The sequence below is a fragment of the Drosophila rhopaloa genome, unplaced genomic scaffold (genome assembly GCF_018152115.1).
Source record: "Drosophila rhopaloa isolate 14029-0021.01 unplaced genomic scaffold, ASM1815211v1 contig_3, whole genome shotgun sequence".
Taxonomy (NCBI): Eukaryota; Metazoa; Arthropoda; class Insecta; order Diptera; family Drosophilidae; genus Drosophila; species Drosophila rhopaloa.
Genome location: NW_025335123.1, coordinates 20,184,072 through 20,208,454, shown reverse-complemented (window position 1 = coordinate 20,208,454; position 24,383 = coordinate 20,184,072). Strand labels below are relative to the sequence as shown.

Below are 24,383 nucleotides of genomic sequence, written 5' to 3'. Positions count from 1 at the left end.
TATAACAACACTTGATGGGCGTGAGTGTAGTGGCTGTCTGGCAGCCCAACTAAATGACTCAATGAAACTTTTTTTCGCCCTGCACAGTCAACTATTTTATTGAGCAATTGCCATGAGGCAGAGGACTATAAATATACTTATATATAATTGGGAGAACACACAGTCAAGCTTGTATAAATTGCATTATCTTAAGCTTAAAATCTTATAAGGTAAATTGCTATTTAAAGCTTACTAAAACTATAGCCAAGAAACTTCTTTAACAACTACACCATATTTTAAAAAATGAATATGCATAATGGAATCTTTTTTAATTGTAGTTTGTATTATAGAAGTTTGACTGTGGCAGAAAAGTTTAAGCCATTTAACCTGAAAGTTCACTTGAATAAATTTATTAGTAGCAATTTGTTTTTGAAAGAGCATTTAGTAAAAATATCAATTTAAGCTTCACAGAAAAAAACTATATATTTACAATCCGTTCAGTGTTTTAATTTAACAATAAGATTTTAAAAATTTGTATCTTAAGATCTAGTTTATCCTTGCTGAACTCTTAAGATACTATTTTCTGTGTAGGCAAAATCAGCAGAAACTCGCACCCACTGAAATCGAGTGAAATCTTGCGAAAAGCACGCAAAAATCGCAACAAATGAATGAAAAAAACCGAATTGAATACGAAATAATTCATATCTTTCACTTTCCCGAAGTGTCTGCAACTCCCGCATTTTCAGACATTTTCAGGTGGGCGTAATTGCGACTCTACGGCAGGTGCAACAATGTTGCCAATGCAGTGCGATGGGCAATTAACGGAGCAATTAGCAGCGCCGTGGAATTCGGCGATTTAGCATTATTACATTAACATAAATTCGTGTTGGCATTTATATCACGGATCGCGCGAAAGCAAGCACGATTAACTCCGAGTTGTACTATATACTTACGTCTTGATTATTTTACTGCACCGCATACAGATTTCTTTCGCAGCGAAGATGTTTTCGTGGTTTTCAGATGGTAACAGCAGAGGCCAGAGTATAAGCAATCGAATATGTGTTCAAACTTACAGATTTTATTTGACTTCATATTGGGTTAGTTTTACAGTAAAATATATGATGATCTTAAATATAATTAGATTAAATTGCCCACTCATGTTTCGGTAGAAAGCCATCAGATAATGTCAGTTTTACAGATTAATATCATAATATTATTAAATAATATATTAGTTAATAAGAGATATTAAATAGGATTTTAAGCAGAGAACTCAACAGGACTTTTAAAACAATAATAATTTATAAATATAACATATGTACGTACTTAAAAGTTAGATCGTGGTTTGTTTTAATTGCACATTTCTAGTTTTGTTAATCTCAATCTTTGATGTGATTAGGGTCTTAAATATAGGAATAAATCTAGGTTTTAGTGGTACATTTTTAACCCGAGCTGTTCTCCAATCCTTGACGCTGATTTCTTCAAACGATTTTTCGCCTCGCGGGCTAACTAACCGTCCATAGCCTTGGGTTTTCGGGTGCTTAACTCCCCCGGCTCAAAACGCACGATCCAAAACTCGCATCCCCTCACTTTTCCCGTAGTGTCTGTGCACGCAAACTAATTAAGACAGCAATTAATGGCTATATTTTTTTCCAATTGCGTTGCGATGCCGAAATGGCCAAAAAGCGACGGAGTGAAAATGTATTTGAAACTTTAAGTTGACCAAAAGCGGTTAACTGCAATGCCAGCTGGTTAAATAAAAATAAAAGGAAAATTGAAGGGGTGGGGTGGCAACCCTGGCAGTGCGTGCATGTTAATGGCAAATGGCAACCACGATGAAAATTAATGGAAATGGAAGAAAACAAATTAATTGCGAAAAATGTACGAAAATTTTCACATTCAATGACCTTGACAATGGCTTTGGCCCAAGTCGCTTAACTTGTTTATTTTATTTGTTTATGTGTGAGTGTAGAAAACGTGACGAGTTACGTACTTTTGGAGAAAGGTCGTTGATCATGGCTATATGTTGCTGTTTTTTTTTAATTTGTTTTATAGCGGTTTCAAAGTCAACATCAACGCGCTGTTTTTGGCTATTTAAGTATTTCTAGTTTCAATACCCCCGCTCTATCTTGCCGACCGAGCCAAGGTTAATAATACCTAAGCCATTGGCCTGGGGAAATTTCTTCGATTTTTTCCGCTGCCTTGCCAAAACATAATCAAACAAAATAAAAAAACACTCGAGCAACGAACTTGAGGACAGCAAATAAGGCCAAGAGAATTTAGATCTTGGCTAAGAAAAACAATTAAAATTTTTTAACACAAAAAGTTTTGGGAGTTATATGTCAGCTTCCACAAAAATAAAATAACATACATACATATGTATGTCGGGAAAATACATACATATGTAATATCTAAAATAATATTAAAGTCTACAATTTTTGGTTTTCAGTTTGGATAGGAGTGTGACTGAAATAAAATGAGATATAATTACGGAAGAATCAACAAACTATGAATCATTTTCAAAACTATAAGCTCCCCAACTAATAGAACACTTCTTTTTCATTCCACTGCTATCATTTTTCCAGCTCTTGTGTTACCTGTTATGTGGCCCACAAAGCAAAGACACGTTTTATGGCCATTTAGCCAGGCTGATCAAAGTTAAATACCAAATACATACAGATGTAGTAAATGATGATCATCGGGTGGAGGAGAACTAGTTGATAGCTCTCTCGACAATCCAATGCTAACTAACCATATTCGGAGCAATTCGAAGCCAATTTTCATCAGTTTGCAATCGTTTCCATTCTTGGCTATATAATTTAAACCGTTAGCCGGGACAGTTTTTAAAGACCCGTCTACAATGATAAGATTGTGTTATTCGCTATCTCTTTTTTTCTTCGGATAAAAGAGAAGAAGAAGAACGTGGAATTTCGCGAATATTTTGGACACCATGAACCATGAGAATTAGTTTAGTTTCTCTTACTGAAATATTTTATATTATTTAAGAACTAATAATTAAAAAAATGTTCCACCGTAACTAGGGCTTTAATTAATTTATCCACATACAGATTGTAAGAATAAAATAAATTTAAATTTATAATTTTTAAACCTTATTTTCACTTAATGATTTTGTGTTGTATTTGTTGATCACATTTATAGAACCTTTTTTTTGGTCATGCTCGAATTTCGGAATTTTTCCACGAACATAGTGCAATGCTGTTTTTTGGAATATTTGCAATTTCCAGGCTCTCCTCTTTGATTTCAGTTTCTTAACCAAAAAGAAAATAAAGCCAAAAAAAGCGAGATGGCGATGATACCAAATGCGGCAAAACGGAAGGGGGCGGAGGCGCCTCAAGAGGGAGGGGATCGGGCACAGGGGGTCGTGCATGGGTGGGGCAAATAGGGGGTAGGGGGCTGTGGCTGGAAGCGACGTCACCAACATTGGAGCCACTCCTTTGACCATGTGTGCGAGTGAATTCGTGCGTCTGTGTGCGTTTGTTGTTTTCTTTTTATGCTGGCGCTCTCTCTAAGGCCAGCTCGCTCACGCCTTATGTTGCTGTTTCCTTTTATGCGTCATTTTGGCTCGAAATAGTCAATTATTTAAACAAAGATTAGTCAACGAAAACGCGCAAATAAATAAGTCTACATATTGTTTAGTTATTGCCATGTGTGTCCAGCCAACAATAACAACAATGAGCGGCTTTCCCTCTTTCACATTTTGTTGGTTGCAGATACGAGTGCAAGCGAGACAGTAACACCCGGCAAACGCGACTCACGATAAAAAAAACTGCCGAATTCTGGAGAAAAATAATTTTGCCCGATAGGATTGCATATGCAACAACAAATCCGAATACCAGGCGATATTGTATATTGTTTATAGCTCGATTGAGGCTCAAAAAAAAAGAAAATAAATCGGGAGAGAACCGAGAATCGGGGCTTATCATTAGGGTGACAACAACAACACGCACTGAGTCACAGCCTCTGGAAAACTGCGGCAAGTCTTAAAAACGAGAGAAGAGAGCAGCTTACACTCACCGTTTTTGTTTATGAGTGCAGCGTCTCTCTTTCTTCGTCTCGTTGCGCAAACGCATCACCTACATTGAAAAAAAAAGTTCAAAAATATATACATAAATATAATCTCTTTAATTAAATTGAATTTTACCCCTACAAACAAGTAAAATCCTATTTGACAAGTTCGAGTATTATTTGCTTGCAAAAGTAATTTATTTATTATTATTGTCATAAGTTTATACATCATATTTCTTTGATACTTAAAGATATGATTTTAAATGATGAAAATGGGTAAGACATTGTTGTTAGTTGATTGTATTTACTTTCTCTAATATGTGTACAGAATAATTTGTAAACTTGAGAACTTTATCGTAATAATATTTAATAGCGTATAACTAAATTCAAATACCATGATTGCTTAATGAATTTTTATACCTTGTCAATATAACATTTTTATTGTAAATTTAATTGAAAATTTAGATACTTAACAACATAGTTTCAAAGTTTGTGAGCATGTGAATTAAAAATCGAATAAATAAAATATACCAAATCGATGTACAAAATCATCAAATAATATATATTTGTTTTTTGTGTACTCCTCTCTTGTCTGGCAGCTGTTTCTGTTTCGCCGTTATAGTTCAAAACCGGCTTGCGGCTTCAGAATGGGTTTTCGATGACCAACGAATACCCTTCTTGAAAATGCAATGGATCAGCTATGATCACCTTAAACTGATACCTTTAAGTTAATTTGGTCGTAATATATTTTAATTGTCTATCTTTAATTTCATGGCATATAGATACACAAAATAAAAAAGAAAAGAATTAAAACTTTATAATTTTTGTAGATATTTCAATTTGACTCCTCACATATGTATGATTATATTTAACTGGATTTTAGAACAATTAAAATGTTAGAGATATTGATTATTTTAATATATGTTTTATTTTTTTTTGTAGAATAAAATTGTCAATTTCATTGTTTATCCAACAGGGTCTTGAATTTCTTTGGAATACCAATGTGTTTTATATCTTATACTCTTATTAGAGCTATTCAACGAATTCGTAAATAAAAGCCAACATAAACATTCTTATCTAGTGTTCTTAATAATGGGTACATTATAATGTTCATGTCGGAGCAAAAAATCCCAAATTTATATTTTTTGTAGTAACATTTGATGGGGATGGCTATAAAATGACTAGTTGGAAAAATATTCGCAAATGTATTTTGACTTCGTTACACAAAGATAACGAATATCGAGTGGACATGAGTAACAGCAACAGTAACGCGCCCTGAATCACATGAATAAGGCAAAAACCTCGAGTGAACTGATGGGATCCATGAAACTACACTACACACCAATACTATGAAATACAGACATATTGCCACACACCCAGTTCTCCGAAAAGCGAATTTTCGAACAATTCCATATATGGTCATGTGAACAAATTTTTACTCTACGATATGGTAAAAGTTGTGGTTGGGCTTAAAGAGAGGAGAGCGCTCTGCGCTGATAAGGTTTTAGCGCTAGGCTAAGCGGGCTTTATAAAACGGGCGACGGGACCAGTTTTCATATCACTAACGTTCGAGTTCTTGTGCTGTGTGGATACTCCTCCCGACACAACAAACAGCTCCATCAGCCAGCAGTCGTCTAATCCAGAGACACCAAACCGAAAGACTTAATTTATATTTATTTAATTAATTTTAATAAAACACACCAAATGTAAGTATCCCCAGACCCAAACCCCACAAACAATTCAACAAAAGCCGCGACAACATCTGTGATTTTTTTGTAAACAAATAATTTTTTTATGTGCCAGTGTGAAAAGTGATCTTAAAAACGAGCCTTGAGTTAAATGGTTTATTGTATTGACCAAAACTCCAAAATCAGTTTGGCCTAAAATTGTAAATCAAAATTACAAGATTTTACCCCTAAAACAACATCAAAATCAGCAGAGTTGAAAACTTAAATCAAAATTACAAGGTTTTCTTGCGATAAGAACCAGGGTTTCAAATACCTCAACTCAAAAATCAGCATTTATAAAAAATAATTCTTACCATAAAAACCAGAGTATTTATATCATAACATAAAAGTTAGGATATTAAAAGTTTAAAAATCGATAACTAGTGCAAAAAACTCCATGATAAATCTAATATCTTCAGGTTTCCCATAGACCTCCCTCTTAAATGTGGGCATGTCGCGATTTCACCCAAAAAAAATTTTAAATTTTGAATTTGCAATTTAATTCGCCAACACTTTCTTTTTTTCCCATGCTCCAAGAAACCCATTCTTCAATATGTACCTGAGATGATACCAATTTCTGGATCTGAGAATCAGGTTCTTGAAACTAGTGACGTAGGCAGCCGATTTGGCTTAGGCTGCAATTTTGCCGGTTTTCCAAAGTCATAGTCGCAAAAATGGAGAAAACCTTCGACTAAACATATATGCATATATATGTAGTACGAATGTGTGTGTGTGTGTGAGAGAGCGAAAGCCAGACGATTTTTCGCCTCGAAACATGACCATATATGGTCACAAAAGTTGGCCGCCGCAACTCAACACACCAGCGCTCTCTTTCGCACGCATGCGATTGCATGCGAAGAGCAAGCGAGACGGACAGAGGGAGCGACGCCGACGCAGGCAGCGATCGAAAACGCAGTTAACTGGCATTCAACATTCACCAGTCCCATTTCTAGTCGGTTCATTCCAGTCATTCCTCTCAAACCGTGCGGTTGCTCTTTCCAGCTCAGCTCGTCACTTGAGTTTTACGGTAGTTTTCTCGCCTTGAATTTGTTAAACCAAACAAAAAGGTAACTTGACTTGGTTTATTTGTTGTATTTTTTTTCTCATCATTTCAAGTTTTAATTTAAGTTTTGGCAGTCGCCATTTTTAAGGGCGCATACAGACGCGATTTTAAGCTGTGCTCTCTTTGGCGGTTCTCTTTTGCACCGGCATTCGTCTAGAAGTTTCTCCTCTCCTTTTTTCAATTTTAATATTGCGGTTTTTTCGGGGTGGGGCTCTCCTTCTCCTTTCTTTTTTTTTTTTTTTAACTTTTCAACACGCTTAGAAATAAATTTATTTTTTTATATTACAACAGTAAAAATACATTTTCATATTTAGAAAATAAAGGCATTTTAAAATGATTAACAATTTAAAAAAGAGTTTCGCAAATTTTTTGTAGTGTTGAAAATTAAATTCTTATAAATGTTGTCGAACATGGATGTTTAAAATCTGTTAAAATGTAGATAAAATTCTTCCAATTGGTTAACAAAAAAGCTACAATTTTGATATAATAATTCTGAGAAAGTTTGCCACTGGTACACCAAAAAATGAAAGAAAATCGTTGCAATTTACAACCTTTTCCCTCACTTTTAAGTTGACAAACCATCAAAGTACTGAAAACTAATGATCGTTTTATCTACCAATTGCAGCTTACAAAATGTGTGACGAAGAAGTTGCTGCTCTGGTTGTCGACAACGGCTCTGGCATGTGCAAGGCCGGTTTTGCCGGAGACGATGCGCCCCGCGCCGTCTTCCCATCGATTGTGGGCCGTCCGCGTCACCAGGGCGTGATGGTCGGCATGGGCCAGAAGGACTCGTATGTGGGCGATGAGGCACAGAGCAAGCGTGGTATCCTCACCCTGAAGTACCCCATTGAGCACGGCATCGTGACCAACTGGGATGATATGGAGAAGATCTGGCACCACACCTTCTACAACGAGCTGCGTGTGGCCCCCGAGGAGCACCCCGTCCTGCTGACTGAGGCTCCCCTCAACCCCAAGGCCAACCGTGAGAAGATGACACAGATCATGTTCGAGACCTTCAACACACCCGCCATGTATGTGGCCATCCAGGCTGTGCTCTCGCTGTACGCCTCCGGTCGTACCACCGGTATTGTGCTGGATTCCGGCGATGGTGTCTCCCACACCGTGCCCATCTATGAGGGTTATGCTCTGCCCCATGCCATCCTGCGTCTGGACTTGGCCGGTCGCGATCTGACCGACTACCTGATGAAGATCCTGACGGAGCGTGGCTACTCGTTCACCACCACCGCCGAGCGTGAGATTGTGCGTGACATCAAGGAGAAGCTGTGCTATGTCGCTTTGGACTTCGAGCAGGAGATGGCCACCGCTGCCAGCAGCTCTTCCCTGGAGAAATCCTATGAGCTCCCCGACGGACAGGTGATCACCATTGGCAACGAGCGTTTCCGTTGCCCCGAGGCCCTGTTCCAGCCCTCGTTCTTGGGAATGGAGGCGTGCGGCATCCACGAGACCACCTACAACTCGATCATGAAGTGCGACGTGGACATCCGTAAGGATCTGTACGCCAACACTGTGCTGTCTGGTGGCACCACCATGTACCCTGGCATCGCTGACCGCATGCAGAAGGAGATCACCGCGCTGGCCCCGTCGACCATGAAGATCAAGATCATTGCCCCACCAGAGCGCAAGTACTCTGTCTGGATCGGTGGCTCCATCCTGGCTTCGCTGTCCACCTTCCAGCAGATGTGGATCTCCAAGCAGGAGTACGACGAGTCTGGCCCATCCATTGTGCACCGCAAGTGCTTCTAAGAAGGATCACCAGAAGGAGGAGGAGGAGGATGAGGAGCAGGATCATCAGGAGGATCTGAAGGAAGCAGCAGCGAAAGTGCAAGTGCGAGTGGTGGAAGTTTGGAGTGCAGCACAAGATCAACACCAACAATTACAAGATGAAAAGAGCGGAACCACCTGCACACCATTCATCATTATATCATCATCCTTTTTGGGCGCGTGTTGTGTGGTTCCAGCATATTAATTTAATTAATTTATTCCACTTGAGATATGATATGATATATACTATGTATTTTTTTTTTTTGTTTTTATTTGTATACCTTTAATATAACAACAAAAACTACAAACAAAATGGAAATGATCGAAAAAGCATAGTCTGCCATTCCACACACACACCAACACAACCAACACACGCACACCCACACTATCACACACACACACACTCACACTCGCGGCATGACAAGGACAACAAGATGATGATGAAGAAGATATTCCCCAAAGCGTAAAAAGAACACACACACATTGCAAAACACAAACAACACACTAGCGTTTTGTACAATTCGTCAGCAACCTTATGTATTATTTTTTAATTATGATGTAATTATAAACAAAGTGAAACAAAAATATGAAAACAAAAAGGAAAATCTAAAACTGTCTTCTCTTTCCAACTCCCCCTACTCTCTCTTTCTCTCTGGCTGCTCTCCTCGCTCTCTCTCTCCGACTCTTCTCCCACTTATCTTTGCCGGCCGGCAAATTCACCCACACACACACTTGGCTGCAGTTTCGCGTGCGATATTCACACACATTCAAGCATACAAGCATACATATGTATTTTTTTGATTTGTACACTTTTCTAATTGCATGCGTATCAAATGATAAGTTTACGCCTGAAAATGTTAATTAAAATGTGAAAATGCAACTGAAAAAAAGAAATGAAACGAAACAACAACTACAAACGAACTATTGGAATGTCAAGTGCCGTTGCAACGGTTGATTATGGGGAAGGGGGAGAAGGTCGTTGAACTGAAGCTGTGGAGATCAGCCGTTATCTCGGTCGCACGCATGCTAATAATGATGCTATTAACGCTCTGTTTTAAGTAGCCAAGCACCAAATAAAAACCAAGATAATAAGGCAAACACGCTAACACAAATCGTTGGCATAGTTTTATCAGCCAATTTGACTAAAAGAAGCGGTTCCAATCGCCGGTTATCCGGGTTTTCCCAGTTTCCATTCATGGGGCGAAAAAAAGGAGGACCCATCTTACATTGAGAAAAAGATGTTTAGTAATGATCCGTAAAAAACATAATATTTTTCTTGTCTATTCCGAAATGAATCTTACAAAACATCTTATAACTTATGAAAATGTATGTGTACATTTTTCAGAATAGTTTTTTTTATAAGTGTAGTTATGTGCTCTGCTTGATTTGGCGCTACGGTAAAAGTTATCTTACTGTGCTTTCTCCTTTAATTCTTGGGGTTCAACGGTTCCGTTTTTGTCGATCTCGTTCTCGTTCTTTCTCTAGCGGTTCTCTATAGTTTATATTTTCGCAGCGGATTTCTTGGCACCTTAAGCGTTTTAAAAGCTAGTGGGTCTTACTAGTCCAAAGTAGTCGATTTAGCAGTACCCCTCAATGAAAATCAAATTGATGTTGAAAGATGAAAATATTGAATTATCTTAATATACACATATTTCTTTATTACTAACTATTTTCTGTGTGCATATAACATAATTTAGATACAATATTTTTTTAATTTCGATTTTGATTGGTTTTTATATGGTTCTTATATAATAAAATAAAAATAAGTAGAAATTTACTTGATTTTTCCTTTAAAAGGCACCTTTAAACCACCTTGTTTATAGGGTATCGTTCTTCATAATTACAAAGTAGTCCTACCTGAATATTCAATCAGCAATGTGATCCCTTTTAGCCAAAGGTCAGCGAAGTGAGTGGCCGGATTTGAATATTCCCGCCTTGAGTCCGCCGTACTTCGCACAGAACCTCTTGGAACAGCGATACGTGCGGAGTGGTGTACGAATTTGGGAGCCCAATCTTAATCACAATGACTATACCGGAAGCTTTTAAGGATCTTGAAATCTTTGTCACAGGCGCCTCGGGTGGGTTACATTCTTATTTCGTATAATTCTTGAAATTTGCACTCTTATAAATTGACAATTTCTTATATACTATTGAATACTTGCTGGATGTTGATATTTAAAAGTTTTGAGTTTTTATCTACATTTATATTTTTTTTAGGCTTCGTGGGCAAGGCTCTGATCGAGAAACTACTGCGCTCCTGTCCGAATCTGAGTCGGATTTATGTGCTCATGAGGCCCAAAAAGGGGCACTCTATCGAGGAACGACTGCAACTTCAGTGGGAGACGAGGCTATATGAAAGATTGCGGAAGGAGCAGCCCGATGCCCGATCCAAATTGGTGGCTATAGCCGGGGATGTGGAGCAGTTGGGACTGGGCATCAGTTCTGCCGATCTGGAGCGGCTACGTAATGTCAACATCGTATACCACTCGGCGGCCAGTGTGCGGTATGTAAATAATCAAGAGATCAATCAAAAACCGTCATCACTGCAAAATAGATGTGATTTCCCCGGGATACTTTTATATTTAAGTGTATAATAAGATAGTAATACCTATAATAATACCTATAATAATACTTGCCCCGTTTAGTTTTGATGATGCTCTAAGTACCGCCATTCTTTTGAACACCCGTGGCACCCACGAACTGGTGAAGTTAGCCTTGGAGTGGCATAAACTGAAGGCCTTTGTCCATGTGTCCACCACTTATTCGAATCCGGGTGTTCTGGAAGTGGAGGAGCGGGTGTATCCACCGCTGGCCGATTGGCGTACTACCATCAAATTGGCGGAGACCTATGACGAGGAGACCCTGAACATCTTCAATCTTAAGTGAGTACTACTATTATACTCATTTTATCTAGCTGTCATATGAGATTTTCAGCATGTCAAATTGATCATCACATCATTAATTTAACTCTGTGGATAAATAAAGGATCTAATCATATATTATACCATATTCCAGATATGGCAATTTCCAGCCCAATACGTACACCTTTACCAAAAGTTTGGCCGAGCAGGTGGTGAATGCATACAGGGACAAGCTGCCTATTTTTATTTTCCGTCCGTCGATTGGTAAGCTATAGTATTTGGTAAAATCAATATTATATTAGTATATCCTTACAGTGGTCTCCACAATTGAGGAACCCATGCCCGGTTGGGCAGATAATTTTAATGGACCCACTGGACTTTTGGTGGCCTGTGGCGTGGGTATTCTGCGCTCCCAAAATTGTGATCCCAATATTGTGGCCGACTTCGTGCCCGCCGATATTGTGGCCCGTACCCTGATTACCTCGGTGTACAAATTTATCGGGGAGTCCAAATCGAAGGCTAAGGATAGTGAACTATACGTGGTGAACTGTGCCACGGCCAACATATCACCGATTACCATGGGCGAGGTGATCGAAATCGGGAAGACTTTTATCAGGAAGAATCCCTTCGAGAAGACGCTTTGGTTGCCCGGCGGCGGAATGACCACCTGTCCGGTTCTTCACTTTGTACGGGTGAGTTTTTTGGGTTTTATATGGATATTGAAATCAGCATAATATTAATTTTATATACATTTCCAGTTCTGCACCATGCATCTTCTGATGGCAGTCGTTGTGGACACATTGCTCCGTCTCTATAATGAAAAGCCTTTGTAAGTGGAAGTGTACTTAAAGGGGAAGCTTAATATATATATTTTATTTCCTTTAATTATTTTTCAGCCTCATGAAGCTGCAACGTCGAATTTTTGCAGCCTTCAGTGCTTTGCAAGTTTTCGCAATGACCGAGTGGCATTTTCAGAATAACAATTTCCGGGCATTGCACGATATAGTTCCGGCCAATGAAGTGTGAGTCCTTTTTGCTCATTAAAATTGTAAAATCTATAGACATGTTGAAATAATAATTGGTACCTTAAAGTGGAAATTATTCTTTAAAGCACCATTCACTTAGTAATTATCTAGAATTTTATATCATATAATTTTGATGGCAATATCAAGATAACCTTGTAATAAAATGCATGGTAAAAAAGATAAGTAAAATCAATAGATAGTTATTATTGTTATCTTTTTTTTTATCATGATATGTAATAATAATTAACCTACTGTTTATTTTTAGTTCTACCTTTGGCTTCATGCAGCACGCAAATATCAACTACACGGAATTTTTCCAGCACGGAATTCGGGGCGCCAAGGAGTTCCTTTTGAAGGAGAGTCCTGAAAGCAGCAGTTCCGCTCGATTCCGCGTAAAGATATTCTACGTCCTGGACTTTTTGTGCCGAGGAATCGTCTATAGCTTCCTGCTACGCCTTATATTCCGATTTTTAGTGAGCCTGTGGTAGTTAAACATTAAACACTCACTAAAATAGTTCGATTGTAATTATAATGTTTTTTTTTGAGTTAAAGAAAATATATATTCTGGCATTGGTTTAATTCTGTTCACTTTTGATGTTAAGTTCGTTTGTGATCAATTGCATTTATAATAAAATAATTAAACTCAGGAATTTGTAAAGTTATTTTTATTATTATTCGGTCATTTTTATGGTAAAATAATCCATTTGAATTTCCCACCAATCTCATTGCCGATATGGCAGCCCTGGTTGCACGCCACCTGGCGGCCCGAGTGGCATCCCTTCGGATGGCAGCACCGCGCAGGGTTGCTCTGAAATTGGCAAAAAACAAAATGGAGGCGTATAATATTTTTGTTTGGCATAGAATATAAAAAATCCGTATCCGTGTGTGCAAGAAACGCCGTAAACAAACGCCGTAAAAGCGGTCAAGACGAAGCGTGCTCGCGGTCATTGGCAAGGAATCAGGATCCGCTGCAAGGGAGCCGATTGTCGCCATATCGTTGGAAAGGCCAAAAACCCGGAGGAGTTCCGAATTTGCCACTTCTTTTTAGTTGGTTCCCCCCGGGAAACCGCTAATTGGATTGGACTGGAAAGAGTGAGAGGGAGGGAGTGGGAGAGGGAGAGGGAGAGAGATAGGTGGACCCAGAGAGGACGCCGCGATGGCCACCACCCAGCAATATTCGCTGCGGTGGAACAACTACCTGCGCCACCTCACTTACTCCTTGGACAACCACCGGCTGAACGACGACTTCGTGGATGTCAGCCTCTGCGTGGACGGGCGAAGGATCAAGGCCCACAAGGTCGTCCTCTCGTCTTGCTCGTCGTACTTCAAGGAGATCTTCAAGGAGAACCCCCATCCGCACCCAGTCATTATCTTTAAGTTCATCAAGTTTGAAGATCTCAACTCGATCATCGAGTTCATGTACCAGGTGGGCTTATAGAGAAACTCGGAATACCCTATTTGTATATATGTTTTGGCCTAGACTTATAAGATCTCTTTAAAATGATATGAGACACAATTTTTTCGAGTTTTCTCTAGGAAAGTTATGGAATATGGACTTCTGATCATAATGTGACTGAAAGAACCTACTAATTCATTGAAACAATAATTGCTTTCAACACTGAAAATAGTGTTTTATGACTTGATCATAAAATAAAAAATCCTCATCCAAAGGTCCTTGTATCATAATGCCTAATTTGGAGATTTCAACTCAATTACTCTTTCCATAAATAGGGTTTATGTCTTAATTGAACTATGGACTCAAGAGACCCCACGAGTGAACCCACTTAAATGTTTCCAACAACTTTTTATAATTTTATCAAAACTCTAAAGATATTATCATAGTTTAGCTTAGTTAGATAGTCCTATATATTTCTTATATATTTGATCATATAAAGCTTCTTATTATCTAAGTTTTACTCTTGTATCCACTTACTCATTTGCCTTCTTCTTCAGGGCGAAGTCAATGTGCAGCAGGAGGCGTTGCAGTCGTTTCTGCAGACCGCCGAACTACTGGCCGTCCAGGGACTCACCGCCGAGGAGAAGGAGAAGCCACAGCTCCCAGTGGCGCCGCTGATCAGCGAGCACAAGCTGATCAAGACCATACCGAGCACCATTCGAGCGGTCAACGAGCAGCAGCAGCAGGTGGCCAATGTGGCCCAGGCGCAGACCGCCACGCAAACCATCGAAATACCCACGGCCACGTTGCTGCAGGCAACCACCGCCAGCCAGGTGCAATCGCAGGTTGTTGCTGCCGCCGCAGCAGCGGCACAGCAACTGCAGGTCCAACAACAGCAGCAGCATCACCATGTACAAACCACCCAGATCCAGCACATCCAAGTGCAATCTGCACCGCCCCCGCAGCAGCAACAACAGCAGCAGCAACAGCAGCAATCCCAGCAGCAACAGACGACGCCCGTGCAGACGCAACACCTAACCATCACCAATGCGGTGGCCCTGCCGGCGGCCAGTTCGGTCAAGAAACGCAAGTTAACCTTCTCCGACGACGACGACAACATCTACACCACCGAAACAGTTGACTATGCCGTTAAGGATGAGCAGACCATAGTGAAAAGTAAGTCTGGAGAGGATCAGAGTAAATAGGTTACCAAGACTACCATAAAAGTGGTTTCAACAAATTTTGGGTCAAATTAGTGTCATCATAAATACATAAACGTTTCATTAAAGTAATATATAAATCGTAATATTCATGTAATTCACGTTTTTCAGCTGCCGAGATGACTTTCCTGCGCGGCGCTGTCAAGATGGACATACCTGACTACATTGTGGGCGAGGTGGATGACCGTCTGTCGGATGGAGCCACGCCACAAACGTCGCAGGACGCCACCACCGGAGCAGCCCAGAATGTGGCCCAGTATTCATCCGAGTACGAGATACTCACCGAGTCCGAAATGGAAGAGAAGTACCAGGCGGATGCGGACAACGCCGAAATAGCCATTGAAATGAGTGAGTATCAAAAGCAAATATGCTCTAAAAAATAATCTAATTAATTCGTTTTGTGCTTATATCTTAGCCCGATTGCTAAGCAACGCCAGCGGGACGGCGGGTGCGAATTCCGGCCAGGTGATGGAGGATGCGGGTGGCGGCGGCGCGTCGACGGGTCCCTCGACTACGGTGTCTGTGACGCCGGTCAAACAATCGGACAACAAGGCCAGCGGGACGAATGGTGAGTCCTCCAAAGCCATAGATTTAGGGTTAGATATCACCTTTAATGTGCTTTAGTCAAATTGTATTTAAATTTTTAATTGTCATTTATATATAGACTTTAAAAAATGTTAAACAAAAACATCTTGGTATATTTCTTACCATTTTTGCAAAACCATAAGGTACCCCCTTATGAAAAATGCAAAAAAAAGGCAAAAATATATTTTTGTTTGAGAGTGGTAGGGATTGGTAGACTAGGTCACCGCTGCTCAAAACTGTCTTTTTTTTTAGCTGTGCGCCCAATTTTGACCAACAGAACAACGCTTAAAAAGTCCTTATTTTTCTACATTTTTCACAATTTATAAACGTCAAACAATTGGAACTAAATAAATCATGCTTTTGTTTAATGTAAGGCTTCATTTATGGTATCTATTTCTTTTGTTTATTTGCTTTGACTTGGTAGATATAATAACTTTTACGTATTTTATAAGTTTATATTTAATTTATTTTAATTCCTTCTTACTTTAAGTTAAGCAAATGTTTTCAAGTGGTTGTGGATAAGCCTAGAAATCGGACACCTTTATAATTTTGTGTAAAATAATTCCCTTAATAGTTAATTGTTGATTATTTAAATAGTTTGGTTCCTTCCATATGTTCAATGTTATATTTTTGTATCTATAAGTTGTTGTGGTTGTCGAATATGTCTCCAAAAATGGTGTGTTCTAGAAAATTAGATAGATAAAAAGAGAGCAAACAAGCAATCGATCGATCGATAGAGACTGTTATATTGATTGTACGTATTTTCTGTATATTTTTAGATTCGCCCAATAATAAGTGGACAGAATGTCAGTTTTGCAAAATGGTTATAACCACGGTTAATCTTTGGAGACATATTCGCACCCAACACACCCCACAACCGCCGCGCAAGTGCGACCTGTGCAATAAGAATTTCAAGAACAAGTACAGCCTGCGGGAGCACATACGCATCTCCCACGAGCAGAAGGTGTCCATCAAGACGGAGAACTGATGCGTGTTCATTAGCCTCGGCCGTTTAAAGGCCGGATCGAAGGGACACATGGATAACGCAGAGAGATATAGTTAATTACGTCCAGCTTAGCGAGAAGCCAACCAACCAACCAGCCAGCCAACCAACCCATTCCCCCGTGTTCCCATTCAGGGCCCCCAAAAACTAGCCAAAATTGTCAACTCAAATGCAAAGCAGAAACAATTACGGAGAGTTATACTTAGCGTACATTGGGCGTCCAAATAGCCCTCGATGTTTACCTTACCCCTTATATAGTTCTATATATATAACCCTAGAATAGCGTCTAAGTCAAATCAGTCAGTCAGTCGGAGAGTGGAGCTGGTAATCCCGTCGTTGACCAAGCCATTTCATGTGTCCACGTAATTTGTACATGTACCACTTGTATTTTTAGTCCACCACTTGCTTTAGATACTTCCCTATTATAGAGATGGCAAAGTACAAGCCCTTAAAATTCATTGACACATTATGTATATATTCACAAATTCACACACCCGAAAACACAAGAATCTTTAAAGATTGAAGGGCACATAGGGTGCTTAATAGCTCAGATAGAGTGATACCATAAAAAAAAAGAACAGATTTCAAGGAATCAAGTTGATTCTATAATATTTAAGTTAAATGTTAGCCATCAAATTATCACTTTATTTTAGCTCTTAAACAGCCAAAATAGTTTTGGTGCCCAAAATGTATTACTTTCTTAAAACTCTGAAATCATTCAGTTTTGTATATAGAGCTAGGCGACTTAACATACTTATAGACACCCCCTAAACCTATGCTTAAATATCTAGAGATTTCTGTGGCAGCGCCAGAAGAGATTCTTTGCCTAATTTAAATCCCGATCAAGCTCTGTACTTTGCTCAGATAAAAGAAATACCCCCTTGTGTACAAATTTAAATACGATAATGATAAAAAAAAATCCAATTACCCAGCGCGCTTTTTGGCCATCTGTGTTCAGCATTAGAGCGTTGGCAGTTAATTGTAAATTAGCTAAATTAGTTTTAGTTTAGTTTAAGCCCCACAAATTCGATCAGACATAGTTTAGTTTTTTTGGTATAAAACTTAGTTGAGTAGCCCACACGAGCCAAGTGAAAACGGAAGTCATAGCGTGTACGCTAGGATTAGGTAAAAGTATTTTCCAAAAACAAAAAACAAAAAAATAACAAAACAAAACCTGTAGAAATCCTCTCTAAGACAAACTCAAACCCCATACACGGATACATACTAAAGATAATCTAGTTAAATGAAACAACTCATACGTATTACTTATCGATCCACATATTGATCTATGTAAACACATATAGTTAATGTTATATCTCTATATGCCCAATGTTTCGTATTGTATCAGTTTCGCCCTCGGCCGTAATAGAAGACAAACGCCCACCCACCCATTATAATCCCCATTTTTGCTTAGGATCTCAGAGAAAGGAGAATTTATCAACGAAAAGATTGGATTACGGCCGGAGTGGGATTACTGATCAGTTCGGGCACTTGGGCATCACATAGTCCGGATGGTCCAGCCTCTCAGACTATAGCGATAGTTATCGGAGATTCCAATTCCACCCCAAAAACACTAAACCTAAGCAATGTGTATGTAGATTGATTTATACACATCAACGAAATGAAACTAAATTAATCAATTTAATTCGTTTTGCTAGATACAGAAAAAAGAAAGAGACAGCTACAAAGAGAGCGAAAGAGAGAGGAAGAAAAAAAAATAAAAGAATACATGTAAACCATTCAAATGTTTCCCTTATTTCTTAGTGGGTGTTATTGAAAAATTGGGTTTTAGTCTTGTTTAAAATACATACATACCTACCTTGCCTATTTTATATTATAATTTTGTATTTAAAACAAAGCTTTCTTGAATTAGTTTCTAACTTTAGAACAACTACTCTGTCTTTCAGTCGCAATGAAACAGGAGCCGGGAACTGAACCTGACGTTCAACCAGAAGCTCCTGCAACCGCACCTGCGGCACCTACACCTGCGGCACATACACCAGGAAGTGATGAGGAAAACGCCCAGGACACCGGACTCGCTCCACTTAGCTGCAGCTTCTGCAGCAGGCACCTGAAGTCGACGAATGCCCTGCGACGACACATTGCATCCAGGCACTCGGAGATTCAGGGAAAGGAGCACGAGTGCTTCATCTGCATGAAGAGCTTCAAGACCAAGTGGTCGTTGTCCACCCACAATTCGCGATTCCATCGCGAAATGGGCTGCTCGACCAAGGGATTCACCAAGATCGAGTATTCCGACCACTGAATCGGGGATAAGGCATTAATTATGATAAACTGAGATGAGTATGCGTACAATTAGATCGTATTATATCACATATTTGTGGTATGCGAATTGAAGCCGTCTTAACCATCCGCACACGACATTTTGCCGATAACTGGTTCTCAATTAGGACAATTAGAAATCCGTTGCGCAATATTGACAAATCAAACTTTTGGGGATCAAAGTAAAGATTGTGAAAAAGTAATGATATATAGAATTGTTATGGCTGACAAGAACTTTAAATGAGATAGTAATTCATACAATACAAGAAATGAAGCAACCTTCGGCCAGTCGAATTTTATATACCCTTTTATGTTAAAAAAAACTATGAAGCTGTATCGAAAATGGACATACATGGCTATTTCTACTTCCCTGGTGATGCTGATCAAGATTGTATATACTTTATAGGGTCGGTAATGACATATTAGACTATTCTCACAGATATTTTAGGTGGGTGATACATTAAAACTAAACAAATGCAAAGATATTTAAATAAATTTATAAAATAAACTGTTCTTTAAGTGAAAAATTGTTGTAGTCCTTTAGATTGGCAATCGTTAAGCTGATCAGTTTAAGATTCTTAAATTTGTATACTTCCTAATACAACAATTCCCTATTATCTTCGTTTTAACAGACTGAATGGTTTTCAAACTGTTTTCTTACGATTTAAGCATTTCTTTTTTAACAAAAAAGCCCAATTTTAAAAGCACTTAATTTGATTTCTGGCCGACTGATTTCCATCTTTTGTTAAAAAATATCCCTAAAATTATGTACATATTAAAGATTCTGTATAAACATATATCGTAGATCCGATCCACCCAAAGTAAAACTCTATAGTTATGATACATGAAATAAAATGCGTTTAATGACTTAACTACTATTTCCACTCGCATTTTTGGGGAAACACAACCTTGGGCTTTGCAATCCAAACATTGTTTTTTCGAGAGTGCCAATAAAAAGGTAAAAAAAAAGGAGAATAACGAGATGGTGAGGAAACGGACGGCACCTACAGGTTCTTCAAGCCGGGCAATGGGAACTTCCTGCTGAATTGGGCCACAGACTTGCGGACCTCCTCCACCTGCGACTTGATATCCACATTCTCGGCCAGCGTCTTGTGGTAATCGGCCAGCTTGGGACTGCCGGCCAATTTGGCCGCCTGGGCGCCCAGTTTCAGTGCAGCATCGATGAAGGCCACCACCTGCTCAATATCCTTTTCGGCAAGACCACGAGTGGTCAGCGCAGGAGTGCCCAGCCGAATGCCCGAAGGATTCAGTGCGGACTTATCCCCGGGCACTGTGTTCTTGTTGCAGGCAATGCCCACCTCCTCCAGAATGTATTCCGCCTTGGCACCGGTCAGGCCAGCCTTGCGCACATCCACCAGGACCAAGTGGACGTCGGTGCCGCCGGTGGCCACCTGGTAGCCCTTCGAAATGAGGCCATCGCACAGGGTCTTGGCATTCTTGAGGACCTGCGACTGATAGCCCTTGAACTCTGGGGTCTTGGCCTGCTTGAAAGCGGTGGCGATTCCAGCCACGGCATTGTTGTGGGGGCCACCTTGCAGCGATGGGAACACCGCCTGGTTGATGCGCTCCTCCAGATCGTACAGCACCTTGTCTCCATTGGCCTTGGTGCTGCGCATGCCCTTGCGGAAGAAGATCACTCCAGCCCGAGGACCTCGCAGCGTCTTGTGCGTGGTGGTCGTCACAATGTCGGCGTATTCAAATGGGGACGGTATCAATCCGGCGGCCACTATTCCCGCCACATGGGCCATATCGGCCATCAAATAGGCACCCACATCATCGCAAATCTGACGGAATCGGGCGTAATCCAACAGTCGAGAGTAGCACGATATTCCGGCAATGATTATCTGCGGCCGGAACGTCTTCGCCGCCTCCGCCAACTTATCGTAGTCGATGATGCCCGTCTCCGGATTCACTTTGTACGGCATGCTCTCGAAGAAAATCGACGTAGCCGAGATTTTCTTGGTGGGCGTGAAGAAACCGTGGGTCAAATGACCACCATCGGGCAGATCCAATCCCATGATCCGGTCATGAGGACGGCATACGCCCGTATAGACTGCCAAATTGGCCGGCGATCCGGAATACGGCTGCACATTTACACCCCACTTGTCCTCCTCCAAATTGAACAGCTCGCGACCGCGTTTCTGGGCAAGAAGCTCCACACAGTCGATGAACTCGTTGCCACCGTAGTACCTGCAAATCCGAACAATAAACAGAATTAGTCCAGGATCACTTAAAATTTAGGTAAGTTAACTATTAAAATATTATAAATACGTGTGAATTTGTCGGGAATAGTAAAATCATAGTAAGATCACTTGCGGTTTATTCAAATTATATAAAATCAAAAGATTAAATATTAAAGCACTACTCAACGTTGAGGAATAATGGAGATTACTTAATTAAGATTAGTTGAAGATTAATTAAATAATTTAAAAACCGTCTAAATCTAAATAAAAGAGGTGTTAAAGAATAGTTAGATCAATAGGCTAATTAAATGAATAACTTGAATATTAGTTTTTAAATTTAAACATATATTTTTTGGAACCTGCTGATGGGTTTATTTGAAATATATATGTATATAGACATCAACTTACCGCTTGCCGGGATATCCCTCGGAGTACTTGTTGGTGAGGCAGGAGCTGAGGCTCTCCAGGACTGCCACCGAGGTGAAGTTCTCACTGGCGATCATCTCGAGTCCCTCGAGCTGGCGCTCCTTCTCCTTCTTGATCAGATCGGCCAACTCGGGATCACCCTCCTCCAGAGGAGTTTGCAGCAACTTCTGATCAGCCATATTCTGTTCGGGTATTGGGAATATTTAATATGTTTATAAAATGTATAGACTGGAGTGCAATGCGATGCGTTCGCTAGCACGATCGTTGGCTTTGTGTGGCCTATGGAAAACCGATCCCTGCCTGGTCAGCTATTCGCACCCATTCGATGATCCATCATGTTTTCATTTCATTTTGAAACAACAAAAATATTTATGTTCCCCAGAGGGAATTGCGAAAATCACAAACAAATATAGGTTCAATGGGTTCAAATAGCATTGGAAAAGTTCTGTTGATAAGGTGTCGGGGCGAAGCTATCGCCAAGCGGAGATTAGCCGTAGATGCACCATGGCAACCACTTGAGGTGGGCTTTCTTCGATTAGATTGCCGAATAAAAATAGGTGACATGGGTGATATAACAGCCATGACTTTGGGTCATCACTCTCTCTCAGTCTTGAAAAGTATACCCCCCATGGATGGGAGCGGAGCTATTTGAGTCCCGCTTATCTCGATCTGTATCTCTACGTCTATGTCGGTCCGTCTGGGTCGGGAGTTCAAGTCACTGGCCGATAAGGACACTGCGGGCCCCCTTCGATGCTGACGTACTTCGGAAAGATCGGGAAACATGTAGTCCAAATGGGCACAAAGAGTGCGAAGTAAACATTCAAAGAAGGAAATTTAAACAGATTTGTAGAACCGTTCAAAATGTGAAATTACCAATTTCCAGAAACAAAATATAACGTTCTTCTCATTGTTAATCTAAATGAATAAAATTAAAAAATGTTTGATCAGAAACCCTATAAAAACGAAAAGTTAACTAACAAGAACTTGAATAACACATAAGTTTTTACAAGTGGATTTTTCTTTAATAATATTGCCTATTAGTTTTTTTTCTGACATGGTAGTTAGTCAAAGTTTTTTGGATAAATTTACAAGGCAATAAAGTACAATATTTAAATAAACCTTGCAACTTTAGTTGCTGATATAATTTCACAAAAATTCTCACTAGATTTTATTCACAATCACTAGAAGATTTTAAACCATAAATTCCGTTTTTCACGGTGAAAATGAATTGCAAACACAAAACATCTGCCTTTAAAAAATTGCTGAAGCTGTAACTGGAAACTGGTAAAATCCCCGTAAATTGAATGCTAATTACTGGCCACGAAAATGCAAATTATTTGCATTATATCCAAACACATATTTCCATTAACGATGGAAATTCGATTTAATGGCCAGTGCCAGACTTTTTTAAAGCGATATCAGTTTTATGTGTGTAAACAAGTGCAAAAGAGAATAACAAAAACAATTCTTGATAGGGTCGAAAACCAAAGAAATTCGAGTAGGCCTAAAAACGAGTTTAAGGTTGAGATACCAATAAATTATTGAGCTTAGCAAATCTAACTTTCAAATACCATATCTAAAGTTTGAAATATTGTTTGTAAAACATATAACATGTATATTTTAACAATGTTTGTATAATATGTAACATTTATAAAACGATCATGGATTAAACTACGAACTTTGATTTCTAAGTCCCCAGAAATTTTTATAAAAACCGAGGGTATAATTTATATATTTTCGAATAACCAAATGATCTTCGTTATGTATAGATCAATAGATCTCAAGGTTTTATATGAGATATAATAATAAAAACTAATGAATCGGCACGGTTTTGTCAAATAAAATAAAGTTATAACCAAGTTCTAATTTTTTAAGGGGTGGAAGATACATTCGTACATATGTATGTACATAAGTAAACACATGGTCTGCAAGAAACCGAAGCACATGGCAGAAAAACCGGGTAAACAAACCCCCATTGAAGCCTGAAGAACTATTTAAAACGTTGATCACTGGGGAAAACACTGCATGTACGTCTTAATTTGCTCAATTTAACGCGAATTTTTCTATTTTTATTTCTTAAGTGACTTTTTCGCAGCACACTCACCTTCAAAGTGCTCTGTTTGCGGTCCGAATATCGTCTGATGATCGGCGAGAATAATGTTAGTGGCGGTAGCGTCTGATTTTTGGCGGCGAAGCGAGTTGAAGCTCCGCTCAGCTTTTTAACCGGGTTGCTAACTCCGGTGTTGAGGTCCCAACTAAAGCAAAACCGAAGCTTTTGTGGCAGTGTAGAGCGCGCCTGCTGCATGGCTTTGAGGTCTGAAAAATCATATAAGTTAAATGGTAATTTTTTCGAATTTTTTTTTTTTCACATTTTATTTTAAACTTTTTTCGCCCCCTTTTAACACTTACATGGCTGCGTTCGAATCGGAACTGCCGCAAAAAAACAAGCATCGCCGCCGATGAGAGAACGCCTGGCTTATCAAGCCCTCGATAACCCCTGACCCCTAACCTATTGATAAGGCCAAACAAGAGTTCCACTGCCTATTATCGTTATCTCTTGACCAGCATCCGAAATTTGGATTTTTAATTTACAAATAAACAACGCACGCGTAACGAAGTAAACAAAATTTATTTGGTTATATCAGCTGTTCGAGTGGTCGAGCCGGATTGGTCTGATTAAAAGCTTTCGTGGCAGTCTGGCAACACAATAAATTAACAGCTTTTTTTTTAAATAATTTGTATCTTTAAAATTTTTTTTAAAAATATATTTGAGAGTAAAAACTGTTCTTTTAACTTGTTTTTTTTT

At 39.4% G+C, this 24,383-nt stretch overlaps 4 protein-coding genes across 6 annotated transcripts; 3 read left to right on the top strand and 1 right to left on the bottom strand.

Moving 5' to 3' along the window:
- The first annotated feature begins 5,553 nt into the window (after window positions 1-5,553).
- LOC108046101 (actin-5C) lies at window positions 5,554-9,179 on the top strand. 2 transcript variants are annotated; one of them, XM_017125662.2, is made up of 2 exons: window positions 5,554-5,708; window positions 7,418-9,179. In XM_017125662.2, the coding sequence occupies exon 2, from the start codon at window positions 7,426-7,428 to the stop codon at window positions 8,554-8,556; it is 1,131 nt and encodes a 376-aa protein (XP_016981151.1). In that variant the 5' UTR covers window positions 5,554-5,708; window positions 7,418-7,425; the 3' UTR covers window positions 8,557-9,179. The 2 variants fall into 2 exon arrangements, with proteins under 2 accessions (XP_016981151.1, XP_016981149.1); XM_017125660.2 differs by lacking the exon at window positions 5,554-5,708 and adding an exon at window positions 6,669-6,796.
- A 1,340-nt stretch (window positions 9,180-10,519) lies between these two features.
- Window positions 10,520-13,039, top strand: LOC108046100 (putative fatty acyl-CoA reductase CG5065). The gene is made up of 8 exons (XM_017125659.2): window positions 10,520-10,652; window positions 10,792-11,077; window positions 11,220-11,456; window positions 11,590-11,699; window positions 11,751-12,127; window positions 12,194-12,264; window positions 12,332-12,457; window positions 12,726-13,039. Exons 1-8 carry the CDS (start codon window positions 10,598-10,600, stop codon window positions 12,946-12,948), a joined length of 1,485 nt encoding a protein of 494 aa, XP_016981148.1. The 5' UTR covers window positions 10,520-10,597; the 3' UTR covers window positions 12,949-13,039.
- A 242-nt stretch (window positions 13,040-13,281) lies between these two features.
- On the top strand, window positions 13,282-19,665 carry LOC108046097 (modifier of mdg4). Of its 2 annotated transcripts, none has more exons than XM_017125656.2 (5): window positions 13,282-13,886; window positions 14,414-15,032; window positions 15,188-15,424; window positions 15,492-15,644; window positions 18,572-19,665. In XM_017125656.2, exons 1-5 carry the CDS (start codon window positions 13,617-13,619, stop codon window positions 18,928-18,930), a joined length of 1,638 nt encoding a protein of 545 aa, XP_016981145.1. In that variant the 5' UTR covers window positions 13,282-13,616; the 3' UTR covers window positions 18,931-19,665. The 2 variants fall into 2 exon arrangements, with proteins under 2 accessions (XP_016981145.1, XP_016981146.1); XM_017125657.2 differs by lacking the exon at window positions 18,572-19,665 and adding an exon at window positions 16,441-18,468.
- Window positions 19,666-19,782: 117 nt separating this feature from the next.
- Window positions 19,783-24,170, bottom strand: LOC108046099 (serine hydroxymethyltransferase). Its single transcript, XM_017125658.2, has 4 exons — window positions 23,987-24,170; window positions 23,682-23,893; window positions 21,560-21,759; window positions 19,783-21,158 (listed from the first exon to the last, which is right to left on the bottom strand). The coding sequence occupies exons 2-4, from the start codon at window positions 23,880-23,882 to the stop codon at window positions 19,952-19,954; spliced, it is 1,608 nt and encodes a 535-aa protein (XP_016981147.1). The 5' UTR covers window positions 23,883-23,893; window positions 23,987-24,170; the 3' UTR covers window positions 19,783-19,951.
- Window positions 24,171-24,383: the final 213 nt, after the last annotated feature.